We start from the raw sequence: 24,903 nt of genomic DNA on the forward strand, positions 1-24,903 counted from the left end.
AAAAAAAAAAAAAAAAAAGGGATGTTCCTCAAACTCATGACCTGTGGGATGTTCAGTTTTTATAGAAGACAATGCGCACAGAAGCTCTGCGATATGAAAGAGTTCAGCTGGCAACTTCCATTCTGCACACACTTTCTATGCAGCCACAGTGTATGGTTTATTTTTCAGAAATAACTTTCAAATTACTTCACCAAGATTTTCCATTACAAAATTAGGGATAAATACTACTTGTCATCTTAAAACTAGATTTTTTAAAATGTTTTATTTTATTTTTGAGAAAGTGAGAGACAGAGTGTGAGAGGGAAGGGGCAGAGAGAGAGAGGGAGACACAGAACTTGAAGCAGGCTCCAGGCTCTGAGCTGTCAGCATGGAGCCCGACGTCGGTCTCAAACCCAAAAACCATGAGATCATGACTTCAGCCGAAGTCAGACGCTTAACCAACTGAGCCACCCAGGTGCCCCTAAAACTAGATTTTTAGAAAACAGTTTTATTTTTAAAAAATCCACCCCACATAATGATAGATCCAATATATTTTATATTAAGGTTAAGAGAGGATGTCTATTTTCTAGAATTTGACAAAATCTAGGTCCCAGCATGAGCCTAATAATAAGCATTTGTGGAATTAAAATATCTTCACAGAAAAATGCTAGAGGTTTTATAGTTTTTATAGGGCACTGTTTGTAGGTATAAATCATCACATTTTCTACCAGTTCTTTGGAAGAATTAAAGAAAACCGTTCTAAATGTATTTGCACATCCTGGTGCAGACCAGCTGTTGGAAACTGGGAGCGACAAACTGTATTCAACCTCCAAAATAGTGGATTTGGCCTGCAAGTTGTTTCTAGAGCACTTGAATTACTTGCCGATATTTTAAAAAGTAGGTGATTTCACATAAAAGTCCAGATTTCTAGCTTCTCTTGAAAAACAGGAACTTGGCCACACTTGGCCAAAGTGACAGTCACTCCCCTGAAAGACATCGGGTTTCTAACCTGTCACAGTCCCCACCCCTGATGCCAGTCATCAGGGGACATGTAGAATTGGACTGGTGCTCCTGTTCTCGTTTAGTAAAGTGAAAAGTGGTATGTCACTACCAAAAGATCAACGGGGAGGTTCAAATATTTTAGAAAGAGAAAAAGAATCTACTTTTTTGTGGAAGTGAGATGACAGTCTTAGCAGCTGAATATGCAAATAAAGTGTGTTTGGTCGAAAGAATCTAGAACCTAAGATGTTGCGAAACCAAGCCGGCCAGCTTACTTCATTCATGTTATCTGCGTGGCCCCTGGGCAACTGGTTTTATCATTTCTCCCTCTAGATTCTGAATTAGGACCTTATGCTTAAGATTCGTCTATCGATATAATGATGTACAATGTACATTAAAATAATTACAGTTGTATGATTATTAATGATAAGAAAGTTAATATTAATAAATGGGTGGAAAGATGTGCTTGCCCTTATTTTTACTCTATAGATTATAATACAGATCTAAATCATTACCCTTCTCACATAAAGCTTAAAGAATATAAATTAAATGAGGTTTTAAAATATTATAGTAATTTTATGTAAATAATTTAGATTTTCTAGGCTGAGTCAACTGATTAACAAAATAACCACCTTTAGTCCAAATCATTAAATATATTTTATTTTACTTAAACATTTCCAACAGAAAAATACAGGTAAAGTACTAGGAAAGGTACAGGGAAGATTAAATAATTGTTTGATTTCAAGTCATCATTTGTTAGACTATTCTTTTTTTTATTTTTTTAAATGTTTTATTTATTTTTGAGAGAAGGAGAGAGAGACAGCATGAGCAGGGGAGAGTCACAGAGAGAGGGAGATACAGAATCTGAAGCAGGCTCCAGGCTCTGAGCTGGCTGTCAGCACGGAGCCCGACGCGAGGCTCGAACCCACAAAACGGGAGATCATGACCTGAGCCGAAGTCGGATGCTTAACTGACTGAGCCACCCAGGCGCCCCGAGACTGCTCTTTAAATACAGAATTCTTTTCTGATCATTGAAACCTGTTAAGCAAATTAATCTAGGTTGTACCTCCCTACTGCCTAGAAAATAAAGTGTACGTTTCTCAGTAAGCTCTTCCTAGTCTAGACTTTCCACTATGTGATGTCACCTTACCTTGTTATTTCCTTTACTGGATCCTTCAGTTCATTGTTCTGCATTATTTTGCATGTATTTCTTAACTCTCATGTAAATCTACCTATTGTTTTCAACATTCAAATCAATGGTTACTTCCTCTGAATTAGAAAAAAAAAATCCCTATATTTTCAGAGCTTTCTAGAGTCTATCATGTATACATGTTTTTACACACACACACATACATGATCTCTCCTTCTGGTCAGTAAACTCCTTGAGGGCGTTCATGTATTCACTAAGTTTTGTCTAGCCCTCTGCCAGCTCTGGGGGTGTAACGCCGAGTAAGACGTGACGGAGTTTGTACCGCGGGGAGGTATTTTAGGGCCGCCATGCAGACAGAACAGTGGGAGTGCAGAATGCAGGGGGGGCACCCCAAGAGATCAGGGAAGACTTCCCAGTGGCGCTGAGGCCCGAAGTGAGGCCCAGAGCTTCTTAAAGAATGAGAGGAGCTGGGCGGGAGTAAGGAAGTTCTGAGTGGCAGAAATAACAGGTGAAAGGTCCACAGGCAAGAGTGTGGAAGTTAAAGTAACTCAGTATTGGTGGGCAGCGTGGAGGTAGTGACAACAGATGAGGCTGGAGAGAGAGAGCAGAGGCCAAAGTGTGTAGGGTCTGACACAGTAATGTTCAAGACTTCCCTTACCCGAGGGTACTGGGGAGCTTATGAAGGGTGTTAAGCAAGAGTGATGTGATCAAACCCGTCTTTATTTTTTTTAAGCTTACTTATTTATTTAGAGAGAGAGAGAGTGCATGCATGCATGAGAGGGGGAGGGACAGAGAGGGAGGGAGAGGGAGAGGGAGAGAGAGGATCCCAAGCAGACTCCATGCTGTCAGCACAGCTGACAGAGCTAGATCCCATGGACCAGGAGATCATGACTCGAGCCAGGATCAAGAGTTGGCCCCCAACTGAGCCACCCAGGTGCCCCTCAAACCTGTTTTTAGACCGAAAACTCTGGATAGTGTATGCAGAAAACCTGGAAGTGTGAAGAGACTAGCTGGGGGCAGTTATTCTTTAAGTGACATACACAGTAGTTTGAGGTAGGGTAGAGGCAGGTGGCTGGGTGGCTCGGTCAGTTGAATGTCTGACTCTAGCTTGGGTCATGATCTCACTACTTGTGAATTCGAGCTCAAGCTTGGTGTCGGGCTCTCTGCTGTCAGCATAGGGCCTGCTTCAGATCCCTGTCCCCATCTCTTTCTCTGCCCTTCCCCCATTCAGGCACTCGCGCTCTCTCTCTCTCTCAAAATAAATAAATACACTTAAAAAAATAAAGTTTTTTTTAAAGCACTGGACTAGAGAACTAGATGGTTTTAAGATACATTCGGGAAAAAATTGTGAGAAGATTTGGCAATTCACTGATTCTTCTTAGTCTCCTCTTTTCTTATTCCATACACTTAGGATACTATAGATGCTGTTCACTAAATCTATGTTCCCGGAACTTAAAACAAGCTGGCTCCTTTTAATGATCTCCATCATAGCAACAAAGAAGCTCATATTCCAATGATGAAATCTGCATTACCTAAGTTATAAAATCATCTGATATCAGTAAATGAAAAAGTCACTGGGGTTGTCATTATACAGTAATTAGTCTCTCCCTCTTCAATTTTCTTGAGCTGTAACTGACATAACGCAAGCTTAAAGCATACAATGTGATGATTTGATGCACATACATATTATAATATGATTACCAAAATAAGGCTAGTTATCATACCCATCACCTCACATGAGTTAATTTTTTTTTTTTGTAGCGTGAACATTTAAGGTCCACTCTTAGCAATTTTCAAGTACATAGTATGGCTACCCTACAGTCACAGTAATTACAGCTAATGTTACCTCTTCATCTGCTAATCCTTCTTCTTCCATGGCCACTTCTAATTTCTTCTGCCTTTTCAAAGAAAAAATAATTTAGATTTGAAATACATTCTAATTATCCCCATTTAAGAAATGTTTATTTTTTATTCAAGGTTACCCCTCAAGTTTGCTACACTAAAAAAAAAAAGTCTTTCAAGGTGAATCAAAATAATCAAGAAAATAGTTTTCTTTCTCAAAATTAAATCCAACCCAGATTTCAAATCACTTTCTCACACCAGCCAAATGAAAAATTTGCCTCCAATGCTGCTTAAATCAATGATTAGCAAAGGTGACTAATGTTCTAATAAGGAAAATATGTTATCTAATATTCAAACCACCAAAACCATTAACATTTATCAATGTTTAAATCAGAATTATATAAAGGTAACTATAGTGACTAAAAGTGTAAATATTTAAGGTGGATATTCCCTGTTTGAATCCCGATTCTAATAACTTATTAGCTAACTGAGCTTGTATAAGTCCTTCATTTCAAGTCTAAGCTTGATTTCCTAATCAATCAAGAAAAATGTTCAATGCAATTGAGTAGATTTTATTCTAATTCTTTGAAAACTGGAAAGTCATATGTGTACATAAAAAAACCCCACTAACCACCAGAACATTTGCTATTCTAGGTATAGCCAAGTTCAGTTATTCATTATCTTTAAGTGACACCACTGAAGCACACTAAGCAAGCACTGCAGGGATGGGGAGGAGGGCGGGAAGGCTGGGTGAATTAAGTCATTAGGAACTAGGGGGTTGGCTGTTATACAAATTTTGCAGCTCATTTCCAAGAGAATATTAAGCATTTTATTTCTACCATACTGATTTTTCCTACAGATGAACCTAAGAGCATTCTTCCTAGCTGGTTCTGGACTATGTCAGAAGACTAACTTTCCAGGATTTAATCACATGGGAGTGTATCTAAGGGTGGAGGATTGAAGTCATCAAATACATTTTCTAGCATTTGTCCTTTATGGTAATATGTCTGAAGGTAAGTGCGTTCCTAACCCATCAGTTTCTTAGAAAATTCATGACAAAAATATCTAAAGCCTGTTCATAAATCAGCACGCCAATGGCAACGACACGTAATGACATGTTCTCCGCCTACTTCGTCAACATCCGTAATAGACTTCTTGGTGCTTATCACACTGATTTTTATCTTTTACTTACACGCTGTTCTTCTAAGCCCGACCCTTGGAATGGAAGAAGCTCTGGGCCTGCTACCATGCACCTCTGGGCACGGCAAGGCTGCGTGCTGAGTGATTGTGAGCTTTCTCCTCTGTGGGAAGAATCCACAGTGTAAGGGGACCATTCATCTGGAAGGGCCTATCACTGTACAAGCAACTTCATTCTTCTGTCACATCACTACTGTCCCCTTTCCTCAATCCTGGCCAAAACGAACTCTTCATGCAGTCATCCCTTACTCTGGAGAGAGAGGCAGTAGCCTTCGTCTGTTTCCACCATATCTAAATGAGAAGACCCATGACTTCCCGTGCACCTTTCAAAGAAAATGGTCTTCTTCCTAAATGCTCTGATGTTTTGTTCTGGTTGGTACTCTGTTTGGCTTTGTCTTCATGCAATTAGTTAAGCCTTAAAAATCTGTCGCATAGAATCCTCAAGTACAAGCTTGCAGTAAGCGCGAGCTGTTTAATAGGGCTTACATGACACCAAGCTGAGACTGCCTTTTTTTTTTTTTGCTTAAATAACAGCAGACACTTTTATTCTTACTTTCCTTTGTTTGGAAATAGAGGGTAAAACTGAACTACTCGAAGATTTCATCAAAAAAAGACAACAAGCCTTCAAAATTCTGATGCACAACTTAAGTGTCTGCCTCCCAAAGAAGCAGTCTTTCTTTCCCGGATTCTCTTCTACTCCATTTACTCTCCTTAGTGATTGGATCATTTCCAGAGACTTTCATTATATTTACAGTTAGTGTAATTACTCGTATGTTTGCATTCATTTCTAGCTGATTGTGTGGTCTCTATTTGTGTCAACTTTTTGGCATTTCAGTTTTGCTTTTTCCCTTGCCTTATTTTAAGCCGGTTCTTCCCCCCCTCCGACTCATTTCATTATTTTCCTTTCATTAGTTTGGAAGTTAGACTTAACAAACTCTTGTTAGTCTGAAATGAATCAATCTTTACCCCTCTGTATGTCGTATCTCTATCATGGAGATACAAAGATCTCTAGCAACACTTTAATTCCACTAACTTCTCTCCTGACTGAGAGTCCATCATTGGAAAATATTTTAATTCTACTTTAACAAGTGTATAAGACTTTATCATCATTGCTGTTTTTATACAATTTGCGTTGAGATTTAGCCACACATTCATATTTATCTCTGTGATCACTTTCCTTCAGCCTAAATGGATTCTTCTGGAAGTTCTGCCAATGGTGAACTCTTAAGTTTATCCTGCCTCTGCCCCAACCTCTTTCTTCTCTTCCTTTAGGAACTTTGGTTAAAGATATGTTAGCTCTCCCCCCCATGCTCCATATTTAACTCTCCTTCATATGTTCCTACTCTGTGTCTCCAGGTTGACTTCTGAATAATAATTTAAGTTTTATTTTCGAGTTCAATTCTCTGCTCAGCTCGTCTGATGTGTAGTTAGACCTGCCCGACATTCATATCTGGCTAGTCACCACTTCTGTCAGTCTTTCTCACTCTGAAATTCTATTCTCCTGCTGCTGTCATGGTCCTAATTCAAGCCTGCTTTCCAAATGCTGGGACTACATCACTAGCCTTTCCTGTTTCTTATCTCTCTACCCACAATCCATTCTGTACATCATGACTAAAGTACTCTTCTAGAGAAACACCCATGATCACGGATTCTGCTCAAAAATCTTCAAGGGTCTTTACTCCCATGAGAATAGCTACATTAACAAAGCAGCCCAGGCTCCCAGGAAATGCTGAGATCCACCTTGAGCTCAACCGGCTCTTGCTTGACCCAGCACTGAAGGTGATTTCTTCGGTCTGTAATATCCTTCCTCCTGCTCTTCTCTCTCTTCCTTCTCCCTTTTCTGTATGTATAATTAATACCCTTCTTTAAGAGCTCTGAGAAATGCCACCACCATTTATGAAGCCCTCCCAGCTGCTATACTCAAAAGCAATCTCTCTCTTCTTTGCTCTTCTCTTAGTGACGCTTTTCACTCTGTCATGTAATATTTATGTGCATTACCTGCCTTACTAGAGTTTTCTGAAGGCAGAATAACACCTCATTCATGTTTTTATTCTTCCACTCTCATTCTCACTCTATACATGGTTTTCGATTAGAATTAATTATCCCGAAAGTATAAGGATATATTATAAGTTCACAGCTGGGAATGTTTTATTTAAAATATCAATTGACATGGGATAGACTACGGGTGCAGAGGACAAGAAACCATTCTGTTAAAATAACTAGAGGCACTGTCAGTATAGGAAACCTAAAAGCAGTATACAGCAACCCACAATATTTATATTATTAATAGACAATGTGTTTACACTCCACTTGCAGCACAAGAGCTTATTAAACCAAACAAAAACTTCTGACTAGCCTTTACTATACCTGGTTTCTCTCTCTTCATGCTGTAAAATTAGATTGCTGTAAAAATTCTCCAACGTGAGCTTGGCCACAGTCACTCTTTCTCGCGTATGGTTGCTCATAGGAAAGGAGGTTGTAGTCCCTGCCGTCATTGCCATAGTAACAGAAACTGAAACAACATATAAACACAAATTGTTCAGTAGAAAAACACTTTCTATCCCTCATAGTAAACTCTAGAGATGGTTTAATTTCTATTAAGCAAAAGTCTACCCTCATAGTTAAACCATCCAAGTCTTCCGCATTATAAAGAATACAGTGCTGGGGCACCTGGGTGGTTCAGTGGGTTAAGCATCTGACTTTGGCCCAGGTCATGATCTCATAGTTCATGGGTAGGAGCCCTGCATCAGGCTGTGTGCTGACAGCTCAGAGCCTGGAGCCTGCTTCAGATTCTGTGTCTCCCCCTCTCTCTACTTCTTCCCTGCTCGCACTGTTTCTCTCTGCCCCTACCCCGCTCATGTTCTGTCTCTCTCTGTCTCTAAAAAATAAATAAACGTTAAAAAATTAAAAAAAAAAAAAAGAATACAGTGCTAGTAAAGAAAGAGGAAGATGCACTATTGCCAAAGCAATGGAAATTAATTTTGTGTTGGCAAAACCAGGGGTGAATAAGAGTGAAGAAGCACCAATCCACACACAACATGGACACATTTTATACAAAAGGCTGTAGTCAACAAGCATTCAAAACAAGAAAGGATCGATCTATTTTGTTGTTGCTTTATTGATCACTGCATAAAATCCACAGGATTTTGCTAATACATATGCCTGCACTCAATGGTAAGTCTCCTAAGAGTTAATATAGTTCAGATAAATAGTAAGAAGCAACTTTGGAATATAAATTCTACGAAACATGAAGCAGTGCATCAAATATGCACACAAAATCAGTCTGAAGCAATTCTTATGTATATACATTTTACGGGAAAACAACTTTTAAAAACAAGCCCCTTTGGATGGAGTCCATGCTGGCCTATTTCGTTCTGAATTCTATGTCATTTCAAATAGCGCTATAACAAGGTCCAGGATACTTCTCCAGACTCTAAGGTCCATTTCATTTTCGAATGATACTCATTTGAACCAGACAGAAAACACAAATGTATAAATAAAGCCAGGTGACAGTAGGGATGTTTTGTGGCCTTAACTGGGCATTGCGGTCTACTTAGTCACTCAAGTGCCATCTTTGAAAAACCACCAGGCCAGCCAAACATAGTACTGGTTTGAAGAAGGTAACTGGACAATTAGACAAGATAAGGAATGTAGCAAAATGGTTGCTTCGCAGGGTGAGACAGACTGAACCGTGATGGCTGCTACCGATGGGCGGCACCGACCATAAGAAACTTGCCTACTACAGTCTACATCTGGACCAAAAAAGATTAGGATGGTTCCATGCATTAAAGACGTTTTTGCTTATCTGGATGGAGATCATAACAGACCTAGAGAAGATCCAGATTGCCAACAGTGAGCATCCAACGTTGCACTGTTAGCTGGACTCTCCAACACCCACCTCTCCCTAATTACATGAAGATACAGACTGCTGTGTATGGATCTGAACTGCAGTAGACTCCAGGGATAATGGAATGAACCAAAAGACCTTTCTTGTTCTCCAATGTCAATCAAGTCAAGTACATGTTAACAGTATAGTTTAACTATGACAAATTCCTAGTTCCACTGCCCTCTTGCTGGTTTTATACCTCAGGTACTTCAGGAGTCTTAAAGTCATTATGTCTAAATATGAAACTATTATTTTAGCTTCACAAACTTGTTCCTCTGCTGACTACTCTAAAGATTTTTAGAACAAGAAGTTAATTGTGTCACTTGTTTAAGATCATTCATGTCTCTTCACTGCCTGCAGCAAACAAAATTAGCTTAGCACGATAAACAAAGGCAACTCACATACACTGAATGGTCATGCCTATCAGGAAATTTTATGATATTTTATTCACTGATTTCTCCCTTTCTCCTCCAGAGGATTCAAGAGAGGGGCACTTCCTATGCATGACTTCATTTCCTGCTTACAAAAGCCCTGCAGGGTAAAGAACCAAAGCTGACAAAAGTCACATGGCTGGGCGCCTGGGTGGCTCAGTTGGTTAAGCATCGGACTTGGGCTCAGGTCATTATCTTCGTGGGTTCCAGCCCCGCATCAGACTCTGTGCTGACAGCTCAGAGCCTGGGGCCTGCTTCAGATTCTGTGTCTCCCTCTCTCTCTCCGCCCCTCGTCCACTCACTCTCTCTCTCTCTCTCTCAAAAAAATAAATATTAAAAAAAGAAAATAAAGGTCACATGGCTAGTGTGCTTGGAGTTAGGATCCAACTCCAAGTGCTATCTCCAACTGGCCTGTCTCACCTTCTCTACTGCCCCTCCTCACCACCCCCTCTTCTCCCAACATACTTGGCTCTTTTGTGCCTCCAAAGCCTAGTGTGACGTATCCCCAATCACTTCTGACCTGTTGATCCTTTAAGGCTCACTTTAGCTCAAGTCTTACTGTGATGTCTTCTCTAACATCACCTATCAGAAGAGGCATAACATTTGGTATTCCTCCATGAGTGTGCATCTCACACACTGGTTCTTGGCACTCATTTATCTGTCCTACTAAACCAGCAGCACCTCTGGGCAAGAATTCTTCCTGATGCATTTTTTAGTATTCCCCACAATAGCACTGTATCTGACACATAGTAGGTTTTAATAAATGAATGAGCCAAACTGTCAAACGGGGGGTGGAGGAAGAGATGGAAAGAGTTGGCAAAAAATAAAGTACTCTATAAAAGTTGGCTATAAGCAACTATAGAAAAAGAAATTACTGAACCTAGGAGTCAAGACATTTATAGATCTAATCTAGGACCTGCTGCTAATTGATCAAAAGGCCTTATTCAAATCACTAGAACACTGTGAACTCAACAGAGGTTTTATAATATTTGCCCTACGTGGTTCACAGGCATAATCTAAGGCCACCTGAGATGGTACACAGCAAAGCCACAATGGGCTGTACAAATGTAGGACATTATTTGTGGCACCTAGTTTAATTTGTTTAAAATGCGCTAAATGCTTTAATTTCATGAGTGTTATTTTTAAAAACAATAAAAAAGAAAACTAATGGAACTCAAGAATTATCATGGCCAAATGAGTTTTAAGTACTGAGCTGCTCTTCTGAGAATGCTACCTAAGGTAACACCGCCACACCATCTTTGAAACCTCAGAATCACTGGGTTCATGCTCTATGTTTCAGGATCACATGCAAGAAAGTCAAAGAAGGAAAAGTGGAATACGGAGAGTATACAGCACACATTCCAAATCATAGTTAACTGGGATTTGATGATGGAGGGAAGGCTGAGAAAGATGGACTGGAAATTGAGGAATTCCAAATAAATTTGGGAAATCCAGATCAAAGAAAGTTAAACCAGTTTCTTCCTTCAAGACTTCTCAGCACCTTTAATATGCTATCATGCATCCTAAATCCTCAAAAGGGGAACAGATATAAAAATCTGCAGCAGTAAGTATTCCAGGGAGCTTCCTTTAGGCATATAGATTTTAAGTTCCCTATACATCATTCTTGTCAAGCAACAGTAAAGAAGTGCCTGTTCCTTTTTTTCAACATTTGGAAGGGGGAGGTGGGGATGAACAGAAGATGCAGTTTCTCCCATCACTAGAAGATGTTATGATGAGTTTGGGGCACCTGGCTCAGGTCATGATCTCAGTTTTTGGGTTCTAGCCCCACATCGGACTCTGTGCGGACAGCTCAGAGCCCGGAGCCTGCTTGAGATTCTGTGTCTCCCTCGCTGTCTGTCCCCACCCCCCCTCAAAAATAAACATTTAAAAAAATTTTTTTTAAAGATGTAATGAGTTTAATCCAAAATCCAAAGGTGGATATCAAGTAATGAAAAACAACTTACATATGTATGGAATGTATGTATATAATACACACACACACACACACACACAAACAACTAATTTGATCATGATTAATACTTTCCATTCTCGTTATACATACATACCTGCAAATATGTGCACTTTGTTTAAAAGCTAAAGCAGAGCAAAAAAAACCTGTGTCTACTCAACACCCGGCAAAGTGCTAGGCACACAGTAGGCATTCAGTAAATGATGTTAACAGAACTCAACTGTAATGGATTTTAAATTGTACTTTCACATATATTAGTTTCCTTTGGATTAAAAACTACAGAATCATTTAATGTTAGACTAATGTTCAGAAACAAATCCTACTTGAGGGATACAATTACAGAAAAAGCCAAAATCCTACCCTTGATCTTGATTAAATAATATCTTTTAGAAAGTAGCCTTAAAAACAAGAACAAATTCTTTCCTTCTAGCCAGACAAAATAGGCTTTAAAAATTTCAAATAAAACAAAACCAAGAGCAGAAGTGACCAAATTATTACAAAGAATGATTTAGAGGACTGGCGCTTATTATATTGCAAATTTATTCCTCTAATGGATTTAACACTGTTCTTTGTCTCTTACTAAAGCCCTTTCTTTAGTCAGAAAAAGAACAGGATACAATTTGCAAGTCTACAATTCCTGGACTAATAAAAACAACACTAGGTGCCCTTGAATTTCCTGTTCACGTGTTTTCTCCAGACTCCCTATTCATTAATGGAGACACTACCAATAGTTAAGTCCAACATTCTTTCGTTTATCAAGTCTGGGGAAAGGAGATAACAAATCTGGCACTCAGACTACCTATAAATAGATGTGGTGTCTCTGACCATTTACCATCAAACTTCTAAAGTAGGAAAACAGAACTGCTTAACCTGACTGGCAAAACACACTCTTTAACTGGGGATTTCACCCTACTTGCCACATACTACATCCTTCATGCTACTGTACTGCCTTATAGTATAAAATTTTTTCTATACTCCTTTAGTTGCGACCAAAAAGCCCCAGGCTACAACAGATCGGATACCGACTACACTGGGTCCCTGCTGACAAGGCAGCCACAGCTTCTTTCCTCGGGGCAGTACAACCTGAAGAGCCAGAAATTCAGCCAGGCAAGGGTTCCAGTCCCAGCACTAACTTCTACTAGTTGTAGTCTTTCCTGCTAACATTTACTGCAGATTTACACCATGGGCCAGCACTGCACAAATTACGGAGAATACGAAGAAGAAGGAAAAATGGAGTCCCTGCCCTAGGGACATCGCGATCTTAACTGGGACACACAGAACGAGACATTAGCTCTGCAAGGGTTTAAGAGTAGTCAAAGGCTTAACAGTGGAGGAGATACTTGAATTGCATCTTGGGGTGGGTGGGGAGGAGTGAGGGTTCTCGAGTCAGATGGACAGGGCAGAGGACGAAGAGGCGGGAGGGCATGAAGAAGCCTGACGCACGTGATGGCTTGAGTATATTCAGTGAAACAGCAGGAGATGAAGGTGGAAGGACAGCTGGAAGTCATGAGAAAACACCTTTTTGCCACGTTAAAAATTATCCTAAGCGTACATGGAGGTATTCGGGCTTTTAATTAAGTGGAAAGGAACAGCCAACAAACAACATTACTTAGTGCTTACCCAAGGAGCAAGAACTCTTCTAAGAATGTTACTTGTTTCGATGCAGTTAATCCTGACCGTCACCAACCAGACCTTAAGACCTGACCTTTACCACCCACCTGCGTGTGCCCACCCACCTCTGTCCCCCATTTTCCTTAAGTTCTTTCCAACCATCTCCTCACTCAGGCAAAGGATCCAAAGGGCACAGCATCCATTGATGGAAACCAAAACTACCCCTGAAGACATTATGCCTGTCTGGGGGAACTCTGGAGGACCAGACCACCCAGACCAGTTTGAGCTTAACCACGGACGCACACCTGTGCTGATGGACCATGGGATGACCGACAGTGACCTCTACCTCACTATAGTGCTAAATTCCCGGCTCGTGGAGGAGCACAAGCTTCGTTAACGTAACATATAATGTATGTCTAGGCATGTTTCCTTGAGGCACATGTGTGACCTTAAGCCTGCCTCTACATGCGATGACAAGGATTCCCTTTCTACATATTCAATCTAACCCTAAATAAAAGGAACTCATTCCCTACTGCCTGGGGAGTCACAGCTTTGGATGTTACTCCCCATGATCTCCTTATGTGCTGCAAATAGAGTTACTTTGTATGACAAGTCCATCCACTGTAGTTTCTATCTGTAAGTCACCAAGGAGTGAACTCAGGTTAGCTGGGTTACATAACCACCTCTAAAGTCCGATTTGACTGGCACTTCATGTTGATACAGGGAGGTATGGTAAAAAGTCTGGGAGGAGATTAGATAGAAGGAATAAAAATCAGGTTAGGGGGACGCAGTAATAGCCACGGGATACAAACTTGTGGCTGCAGTCATATTTTGTTTGGTTTGCACTGTGACTTAGGAGATTTCACATAAGAATTCAGATTTCTGGTTCCTCCTGAAAAATCAGATTGGTGAAATATGATCCCACATTACTGCCTGGAACAGAGAAGCGGCAGCTCCCTTGCAAGACAGGGCATTGTGCCAAAGTCCGTCAACTTTCTATTCCCTTACGCCCAGCATCCTTCATGCAGTTTATTACCTGCTTGCTTCTGGTAAGCATTTGAAATTACAATCTTTGGCTTAGTATAAAAGAATGAGGGCCTAATTTAAGATAGTGGAGGCTCAGAAATTTAGCTGGTAAAACTGCAATATATAATTACTTCTGGGTTTCAGATTTGGATGGGTGGGTAAATGGTGATATCATCAATAATAAAAATTATAAGAAGAGCTAACTTGGTAGGGAAAGAAAATAAGCTTAAGTCTGATTCTGAGTTATGTTACCAGACTCAGTTTACAATTTGTACTTTTTTTTTTTTTTTTAAGTAGGCTCCATGCCTAGTGCAGAGCCCAACACAGGGCTTGAACTCATGACCATCAAGACCTGAGCACATGTACCCCAATGTTCATAGCAGCACTCACAACAATAGCCAAAACATGGAAAGAACCTAAGTGTCCACCAACTGATGAATGGATCAGGAAGATGTGGTTTATTTATACAATGGAATACTACATGGCAATGAGAAAGAACGAAATCTGGCCTTGTGTAGCAACATGGATGGAACTAGAGGGTGTTATGCTGAGCAAAATAAGTCAGGCAGAGAAGGACAGATACCTTATGTTTGCACATATAGGTGGATTAGGAGGAAGTTAACGGAGGGACGGAGTGGGAGATGAAGGGGAAAAATAGTTGGAGAGAGGAAGGGAGGCAAACCATGAGAGACTGTTGAATGCTGAGAACAAGCTGAGGGCTGAGGGGGATGGAGCAGAGGGGAAGGGAGGTGATGGGCATGGAGGAGGGCGCTTGTTGGGATGAGCACTGGGTGTTATACGTAAACCAACTTGACAATAAATTATTTAAGGAGAAAAAAAAAAAAAAGACCTGATCTGAGATGAAGAGTTGAATATTTAACCGACTGAGCCACCCAGGCACCCCAAAATTTATGCTTTAAAATGATAACTAATTTTTTTAATGTTTACTTATTTTTGAGAGAGAGATAGAGTGCAGCAGGGGAGGGGCAGAGAGAGAGGGAAACACAGAATCCAAAGCAGGCCCCAGGCTCTAAGCCCTCAGCACAGAGCCCGACACGGGGCTCAAACCCACGAACTGTGAGATCATGACCCCAAGCCCAAGGCAGACACTCAACTGACTGAGCCAGGTGCCCCTAAAATGATAATTTTAAAGATTTACATTGAGAAATGAAAAATAATCCTGTTCACAAAAGTAGCAAGGAGAAGGGGATGAAGAAAAACATCCATAAAATATCTAAGAAACCCATGATTGAAAAAAAGTTGGCTTTTTTATGAGGAAATCTAATCAGAGACTATGGAAGGAAGGGAAGAATTATTCAGTTAATGGTGTTGAAAAAACTTATCTATTTAAGTCAGATATTCATTCCAAAGGGCAAAATATATTTCAAATGCTCCAAAAGGGCGAACATAAAAACTAAAGAGGAAAAAAAAGGAAAGAAAAGTGGAAATAAGTAAAAAGGAAAATTAAACTTCAAAAAAATTACAAGAAAATACAGATGAGTAACTATCTGATTTCTGAATTGACAAGAACTGTATTCGTAAGAAATCACAATAAAAATAGTACTAGGCGTCATTACACAAAAATTTAGAATATACATATATGGATATCAAACAAGATTAAAAGACAGTATTTTGGGAGGAAATGCAAAATAACAATGTATATTAAAAGTATATACTGAAGTATAAAGGTATATGCTAAAAACAAATTCATTTCTTAAAAGGTATAAAAAACTTATAACACAGTTTTTATTAAAGTTGTTAGAAGAAAATAAGAACCCTAATAGTGAATACATAATACTGATTGACAATATATAAAAAAAAAATAGCTAACTTCTGAAAAGCATTCAATTTTCCCAAGTAAATTAAAGACATGGAAACTTTAAAATAATGTATCTATTCGCTCTATGCAAATAGGCATAATTTAGAGGGAGAAACCCTCTTGGTCCAGGCTATCTTCTCATATACCATCTGTGCTTGTTTGTGTAGTTTTTCCAGGTTTACTGAGATGTAATTGACACTGTATAAGGTTAAGATGTACCAAGTATTGATCTGATATATACATACACACATCATAAAATGATGTTAGGTATTCGTCACATCATACAGTTACAATTTTTCTGTGTGTGGTGAGAATTTTTAAGATTTACTGCCTTAGCAACCTTCAAATATATAATACAGTATTGTTAACTATAGTTACAATGCTGTACAGAACATCACCAGAATTTATAACTGACATCTTGTACTCTTTGACCACCTTTACTCATTCCTCCTCCAACCTCCCCTACCTCTGGACCATCGGTAACCACCAATCTATTTCTAGTTCAGTATTTTTTAGGTTCCACATATAAGTGATATCACACAGTATCTGTCTTTTTCTGTCTGACTTATTTCACTTAGCAGTAATGTCTTCCAGGTCCATCCATATTGTCACAAATGTCAGGATGTCCTTTTTTTATGGTTGATTGATATTCTGAAATATCAGTAGACTCTTAGGTTGCTTCTATGTCTTAGTTACTATGACTAATGCTGCAATGAATACAAGGTACTCTTCGCTATCTCTTCGAGACAATGATTTCATTTCATTTGACAGAAATGGATTTACTGGATCATACAGTAGTTCTATTTTTAATTTTGGGGGAACCTCCATACCAATTTATATTTTCAACCAACGGTGTATGAGTTTCTATTTTTCCACATCCTCACCGATATTTGCCACCTCTCAATAATACCCATTCTAACAGGTGTGAAGTAATACCTCACTTCCAAAGAATATCTTCAAGTCTTTTGTCCACTTTTGGTCATATTATTTACTTTTCTTGATCCTGAATTATATGAGTTCCTTGTATATTTTGGATATTAATCTCTGTCCTAGGCTTTTCTTTGTTGGGAGATTTTTGATTATTTGTCATCAGTCTGGTCAGATTTTCTATTTCTTTAGGATTTGGTCTTAGCAGATTGTATGTTTACAGGAATTCACCCCTTTCTTCTAAGGTTGTCCAATTTGTTGGTGTTTAATTATTCACAATAGTCTCTTATAATCCTTTGTACTTCTATAGTATCTGTTGTAATATCTTCTCTTTCTTTTCTAATATTGTTTGAATATCCTCTGTTTTTTCTTGGTTATTCTAGCTAAAGTTACACACTTCTGTGTACCTTTCAAAGAACCAACCAAAAGTTTTGTTAAACTTTTCTATTGTTTTCCTATTCTCTACTTCATTTATTTCCTTCCTTCTGCTGGCTTTCCGCTTAGTTCTTCTTTTTGTAGTTCCTTGAGGTGTAAGTTACAATATTTGAGACCTTTTTTCTTAGTGTGTGCATTTATCACTATAAACTTCTCTCTTAGAATGCCTTTGCTGCATCCCATATGTTTTAGTATGTTGGTTTTCCAGTTTCATTTGTTTCATATTTAAAAACTGCTTTCTATTTCCACTTTGAAGCATTTGTTGTCCAGGAGTATGTTGTTTAATTTTCATGTATTTGAGAATTTTCCAGCTTTGCCCCTGTTCATTGATTTCTAGTTTCATACCACTGTGGTCAGAAAGATACCTGATATAAATCCTATCTTCTTCCATTTCTTAAGACATATGTTGTGACCTAACTGTTTTTTGTTTTTGTCCGTTTGGTCCATTTGGTCTAGTGTTATTCATATCTGCTATTTGCTTATTGATTCTCTGTCTGGATGCTCTATCCATTACTGAGAGGGGGTATTAAAGTCCTCAACTATTACTTATTTCCCTTCAGTTCTGTTAATATTTGTTTTATAGATTGGGTGCTCTGATGTTGGATGCATAATTATTTATTATCGTTATATGTTATTGATTAATTAATCCCTTTATTACATAATGAACTTCCCTGTCTCTTCTGACCATTTCTAGCTTAAAGGACAGTTATAGGGCATATAGTATGCTTGGTTGACAGGTATTTTTCTTTCAATATTTTGAATATATCATCCCATTGACCTCTAGACTGCAAAGTTTCTTTTGAGAAAGCCACACAGAGTCTTAGGAGAACATCCCTGTATTGACAAATTGTTTTTCTCTTGCTGCTTTCAAAATTCACTTTTTCTTTGACTTTTGATCAAATATTTACTATGTCTTGGTATAGCCCTTTCAGCATTCAACCTATTTGAGATTCACTGCACCTCCTGAATCTGATATCCATTCCTCTCACCAAGTATGGGGAGCTTTTTGCCATTCTTGCTTTAAATGGACTTTTGTCCCTTTCTCTTCTTATGGGTACTCATAATAATATATTCAAAACATATATTTGCATCTCTTGATTGTGTTCTGTAATTCTGTAGCTTTTCTTCACTCTTCATTTGTTGTTTTTTTTTTCTCCTATGACTGGATAATTTCAAATAACCTATCTTTCAATTCATTAATTCTTTTTTTTCTGCTTTGTCAAGTCTGTTGTTGAAGCTCTCAACTGAATTTTTCAGTTTATCATATTCTTCAGCTCTAAGATTTCTGGGTTTTTAAAAAATAGTTTCTAAAAACATCAAAAAACTTCACTGAACTTTTCATTTTATATATGCATTATTTTCTGAATTTCATTTAGTTGTTTATCTGTGTGTTCTTGTAGCTGACTGAACTTAAGAGGATTATTCTGAATTCTTTGTCAGAAAATTCACAAATCATTTCTCTGGGGTCAGTTGTTAGAGTTTTATTAGTGTCATTGGTGATGTCATGTTTACCTGATTCTTCATGTTCTTTCTTTTTTTAAGTTTATTTATTTATTTATTTTGAGAGAGAGAGAGAGAGAGAGAAAATGTACAAGTGGGTGAGGGGTAGAGAGACAGGGGGAGAAAGAGAATCCCAAGCAGGCTCTGCACTGACAATGGAGCTGTCCCGATGTGGAGCTCGAACTCACAAACCATGAGATCATGACCTGAGCCAAAGTCAGACATTCAACCAACTGAGCCATCCAGGCACCCCTCTTCACGTTCCTTGATTACTCGTGTGGGTATCTGCCATTTAGGCAATTGGTCTCTTTCCCCAGATTTTATAGTCTCAGCAGGGAAAGCCCTTCGTCAGTCAGCCCAGCTTGGGATACTGGACAGATCAGCTGGTAGTGTTCATGGGCAGGCAGGACTTCCTATCAGTATCTCCAGTTGGGTGAGGCTGCTGCTCATGCTCTGACACCAGGATGGGTGCTACTAGCTGGGCTCTGTGGTTGCGGGAGTCTGCTGGCTGGGTTCCATATTCAAGCGAGGCCAATGGGAGAGCGCCCTGATCAGGTGGGGCTGCTGGTTGTGCTTGCAGTCAGGTGGGGCCACTGGCTGAATTCTACAATTACCTCTGGCCAAGTGTGGTCACAGGCTGTGTTCCCTGGCATAGTGGTGCGACTGGCTGGACTCCCAGGTGAAGTAAGGCTATAGTCTGGGCTCTGCAATCACTGCCGTTTGGGTGGGGTCTCAGGCCGTGCTTCCTGATTGGATGGGCTGCTGGCTGGACTCCTTGTTGAGGCTGGCTGCAGACAGGCCTTCGTGGTTGGACAGGGCCTTTGGCTATGCTCTGTAATCAAACAGACATCAGGCTGTGCCCTGAGGTTGGGCAAGGCCTCAGGTTGTACCTCACAGTCAGGTAAGCTCTTGGCTATGCTCCACTGTTTGAGAAGGTCACTGGCTGAGTTCTCTGGTTGGGAGGGATCTCCATCCATGTCCGGCAGTTAGACGGGCTAGAGACTGTGCTCCGCAGATGGACAGGGTTGCTGTCTAGGCTTCCGCATCAGGTGGGGCTGGAGGCTATGCTCCCCAGTTAGACAGGTGGCTCCCTGGGGAGGCTGTGTTCAACAATCAGGCAGGGCCATAGGCTGTGCTCTGTTGCAGGGCAGGGCTGTGGGGTGGGCTCAGCAGCTGGGTAGCACCACAGACTGGGCTATAAGGCTGTCCCGGCTCACTGTTCAGGTTCCCTGATTATGCAGTGCCAGAGGCTACACTTAACACTATACTTAACAGGGCTTCTAGCATGGCTCCCTGCCCAAGCAGGGCTGTAGAATAGGCCCTGTGGCTACACAGATTCTTTGGCCTAGTTTCTTGGTTAGGTGGGCCTGGAGGCTATACTGAAGGCGCAGGGTTGTGAATGTGCTTCCCTGCACGGCTGGGGCCACAGAACAGGCCCCATACTTGGTACGGCTGGTTGGCTAGGGACCCAAATAAGACAGAGCTGTCCATCAAGTTCCCTTAAAAAAAAAAAAAAAGGCCACTGCCCTGGCAATGCAGATGGGCAGAGCAGCTGGCTGGGTTATCTGCTCAGGCACCACTCTAAGCAGGAATGTGGTCCACCAACATCTGAGCACTGGGAGGTGGAAATGCCATCCCCCTTCTCTATCTATCTGATCCCTAGTGGTAGAGTCCTGCAGACTTTCCCAGCGATCCCTGTGAGGTGAGCCCCAAGTGGACATGCCCAGATGTATCTCACAATGCTAGGGGGACTGGATGTCAACTGTAGGCTCTCCTTTTACCCACTGGGAAAACCATAGGCCCAGGGGGACCTTCTAGGTACTGTGCTGTACAGCACCGTGAGGCCTGGGGGAGGGGCAATGAGGTCAGAGCATGTGGCTCTTCTCAGTCTCTGTGACACAGGAGGTGGCTTCAGCCTCACCCCTGGGTTCTGGGATTTTTATAACGGTATTGTCTATAGTAGTTGCTAGTTGGTCTTCTTGGGAGGGGGGCTGAAGTTGGGGACAATCTATGTCACCAACTTGATGGTATCACTCCTTGTGCTTATGTTAATTGGTAGGAACATAATACTTTCTGGTAGGGACAATAGCGATTTGTATTAAGAATCTTTAAGTTTTGTAGAATTTTTTGACATAATAATTTCACCTTTAGGAATCTATCATAACAAGATAATAAAAACTTCAGCAAAAACTTATAGAGTTGTTTTTAAATCAAAGCACTATTTAAAAGAGCAAATAAAACAAATGTTTAAAATTAGACAAATGAGGGGCGTCTGGGTGGCTCAGTTGGTTAAGCATCCAACTTCAGATCAGGTCATGATCTCATGGTTCATGGATTCAAGTCCCACAAAGGGTCCTATGCAGACAGCTCAGAGCCTAGAGCCTGCTTCAGATTCTGTCTCTTCTTCTCCGTCTGCCTCTTTCCCACTCGCTCTCACTCTTGCTCTATCTCTCAAAAATAAATAAACTTAAAACAATTTTTTTAATTAGGTGAAATGATTGATGGAATGATGATAGCATGAAATACCACAGAAATACTGAGGAGTATTTCCCCCAAAATATTTAATATGAGAAACAATACTAAGTATTCAGGGTACAAAGCTCTATCTAGAGGTAATATATGAACTCAACAATATGGAAAAAGAAAGTCAATTATGGCATGAAATTTATGGAGAGTTTAAATTCTGTGCTTTATCATTTTTTAAATATTCCAATTTTTCCATAAAGGAAAACCAATGATCTTTATAATAAGAAAAAAAAAGTACATAAGAGTAATTGTGTGAGGGTAGATGTGGGAGCTGTAAAAGGACACCAACCCAAATTTTTCAGCCCACAAAGGTGGTTTTCTAGGTACCAATGTACTGGGAGTTTTTCCCTCTGAACCAAATTCTCACTTCCAGTTTAGTGGACGACTATGAAGAACAGCAAAAAGAGTGAGTCATGGAATAAAATTAAACACACACCACAAGACTAATGAGAATTCCGAAAAGTTTTCTAGTCATATCTTACACTTTTTAGGAAAACAGATTTTTAGTGGCTCATACTGGTGCGTGTTCGCAAGGGCTCCACACAAACAAACAAGAAGAGAGTGTGTGTCACTCTCTTCTCACGCAGCTTTTCTACTGGGGACTCCGAAGGCCCCTCTCAGAATCACTCAGAATGAACGCGGAGCAGCACCAACCTCAGCTAAGTTAGCTTCAGCTCTTATTTAAGGCAAGGGAGCGACCCCAAGATCCGAAGAGACAAAACGAATGCTCTGGCTTTAAGGGTACCCACTGCCCTCAACTCCTTTTTTAAAGGACCTACAGCCTGATTCAATGCACCAGAACAACCAAAAATGCCTATTTTGCGCTAAAAGGTGAAGGTTTGGCAGGACCTGAGGGAACCAAAGGGACAAGGCGGGAGAACGAGGAGTGCCCACAGCCGGTGTGACACACCGTAAAGGAAGATTGGGGAGCAGCCCGAACACTCAGTGGCCGGACTGTATGAAGCTGATCTCTGAACTCCCGCCTTTCACTTTCTTTTTTTTTTTTTTTTTTTTTTTAATGTTTTATTTATTTCTAGGAGAGGGAGAGAGAGACAGCGTGAGCAGGGGAGGGTCAGAGAGAGAGGGAGTCACAGACTGAAACAGGCTCCAGGCTCCGAGCTGGCAGTCAGCACAGAGCCCGACGCAGGGCTCGAACCCACGAACCACGAGATCATGACCTAAGCAAAAGTCGGACGCTTAACCGACTGAGCCACCCAGGCGCCCCATCACCTTTCACTTTCTTAAAAGGAAGCTTCCAATAGGAATGAGAATGGGAACAAGAGACAGAGACAGGAACAGACTGACACCTGCCCAAAAACAAACCTGAAAATAGGCTGAACTGTAGGTGAGGATATAAAATACAAACTTCTCAAACATGACTTTAATTAAAAATATAAACTCCTAGGGGCACCTGGGTGGCTCAGTCGGTTGAGCATCCGACTTTGGCTCAGGTCATGATCTCGCGGTTCGTGGGTTCGAGCCCCGCGTCGGGCTCTGTGCTGACAGCTAGCTCAGAGCCTAGAGCCTGCTTCAGATTCTGTATCTCCCTCTCTTTCTGACCCTCCCTTGCTCACGCTCTCTCTCTCTCAGAAATGAATAAAACATTTAAAAATTTTTTAAAAAATATAAACTCCTAGTTTAATTTTCCCATCCACTCAAAAATATGCAAAGCTGCTCCACTGCTCAATAGGCTCAGGTGGGCCGTGGATTCTTCCACTGTACCAGCTTCTTTTATATTCCTCACCTTTCGTTTTAAAGTCGTCGCTGTATTATTTTGTGTGCTGCTCCTTGTCAGACAACAACCGCTCACTGAAAGAGATCAGACTAATTCAACACCATAAGAGCCAGAAGCGGCGGTGCTTTGTGAGGGCAAAAACTGGATTAGACTAAAAATAAAACATGGTATCACTGAGCTTACAATTTTAAGATGTAAGTAGCTCTGAGTTACTTTCAGTTATTTTGAATCATTTAAAGTCTCCCAAGAGGCTTTTTGACCATCATAAGTGACCGACGAAAACGGCTCCCAGCTAAAAGCAGACACTTACCATGTGACTCATAAGATTCAGATATTGTGTTAAACACACAGATTACTTGCCTTGTGAAACCATGAGAAAATCCAGAAGGCATCCACCCCATTTAAGACAGCAGAGTACAAAAATCTTTAAGGCAGAAAAAACCATTTTTAGTGCTACTGACCTGTATTTTATTAATTAATTTAGTAATTAATACCTGACCAGCTGATTATCTAACTATCAAGCAGGGTCAGACCATTTTATTGACCTGGGATCTTTAAACACAATTCTGGTTTATTTTGGAAAACAAATATAGGAGAGGGGGGAAAATGCCTAAAATGGAATAAAAAGCAAATTGTATAGTTAGCTGTCATCAAGGATTTCCTGTAATTCAAGTGAGTGTACTGGCAAATCCTCCCAGAAATCAGTTTAGGAGTTCAATCCTGCTCAGCATTTTCTGGACTTCACTTAAAGGTCTAAAGTGGCAAATTTAGTTCACTAACACACAAGACTGTTAGAATCCCAGAACTTGAAAACAGAAGCTACAGGGTCTAATCCGTCTCCCTCATTTTACACAAGTGCAGCCCCATCACGTGGCTCTCTGGTGGACTAGACCCAGTTACCCGACCTTCAGGTGGAGCCCCTCGTGCAGTCGGGGTCCACAGTGTGGCGGTGGCTCTACGACTCTGTATTACCCTGAGGAGTGGCAGGCTGTCTGAACGCTGACAGCCGGGGTCGAGTCCCAGAATAGGCGGTGTCTACTAGCTCTAACACTGATGTCCGTGTCCAACACTAAATCGCTGCTCACTATCTTCTGATTACAGATCTGTGGATCAAATCACTGGTTTCTGCCTGCTTTTCGGATGACTGAAGAATGACATTTTTACTGTGAACTTTCTAAAAACCAAAATATGATGACTAGGGCCTTCTTGAAAGCGATTAGGATTTCGATGGCAGAAGTTAGCCACTATTGAGTGATCTAAATTTAGCCTGGACCCTACCTCTATCTATAATTATTTCCTTGTAAAAACATTCCCCAAAGTGAGGTCTTCAAAATCTATTATACCCTATGGAATCACAGACACGCTTGCCCCTGACACCTGAACCTGAGGGCACACCTAAGTGGACATATATTCAGAAGTCTGGAATCTGCCATAGGTATTCTATAACATGAAATAAGGTTTCTAAAATATAAAAACATGCTTTTCTTTTTTAAAACTGAAAATATCTTTTTTCTATTTATGAAAGCAAAATGTTTCCTGTAAAAATGTGAAAATATCCAGAAATATATAAATTGCAACATGAAAGTGACCTCACATCCTACCTCCCATAACACCCAGTTTTAACTGCTGGGTAACAGACTGGCATTACACTGCCTGGATTTAAATTCTGGCTCTGCCACTTACGAACTCTGAGAGTTCTGAGGGTGTCAGTGTCCTTAGCTACAAAACATAGATAATAACAGCAAGTGAGAATTCACACCTAGTGTTTATTACATCCTTTACAAAGTGTAGGTCTTGTTCCAAGCACTTAAAACCTACTAACAAATTTTAATAAAGTGGCTGATAGATTTATGATATATGTTAAAGCACAG

General features: G+C 40.3%; 1 protein-coding gene across 5 annotated transcripts in view; it reads right to left on the minus strand.

The window, feature by feature from the left end:
- Positions 1-24,903, minus strand: part of STK38L (serine/threonine kinase 38 like) — an 81,054-nt gene that overhangs the window by 22,364 nt on the left and 33,787 nt on the right. For 3 of the 5 annotated variants that reach the window (XM_077774463.1, XM_077774464.1, XM_077774466.1), the window contains 2 exons: positions 7,535-7,679; positions 3,975-4,026 (listed from right to left, as the gene is read on the minus strand). In XM_077774463.1, coding sequence (XP_077630589.1) covers positions 3,975-4,026; positions 7,535-7,668 — 186 coding nt within the window. In that variant the 5' untranslated portion in view covers positions 7,669-7,679. Of the gene's footprint in view, positions 1-3,974; positions 4,027-7,534; positions 7,680-17,672; positions 17,678-19,385; positions 19,604-24,903 lie in introns of those variants that run through there. The other 2 variants (XM_077774465.1, XM_077774467.1) reach the window with 2 other exon arrangements.

Source organism: Crocuta crocuta, unplaced genomic scaffold (genome assembly GCF_008692635.1).
Source record: "Crocuta crocuta isolate KB4526 unplaced genomic scaffold, BGI_CrCroc_1.0 scaffold176, whole genome shotgun sequence".
In the NCBI taxonomy this organism is placed as follows: domain Eukaryota; kingdom Metazoa; phylum Chordata; class Mammalia; order Carnivora; family Hyaenidae; genus Crocuta; species Crocuta crocuta.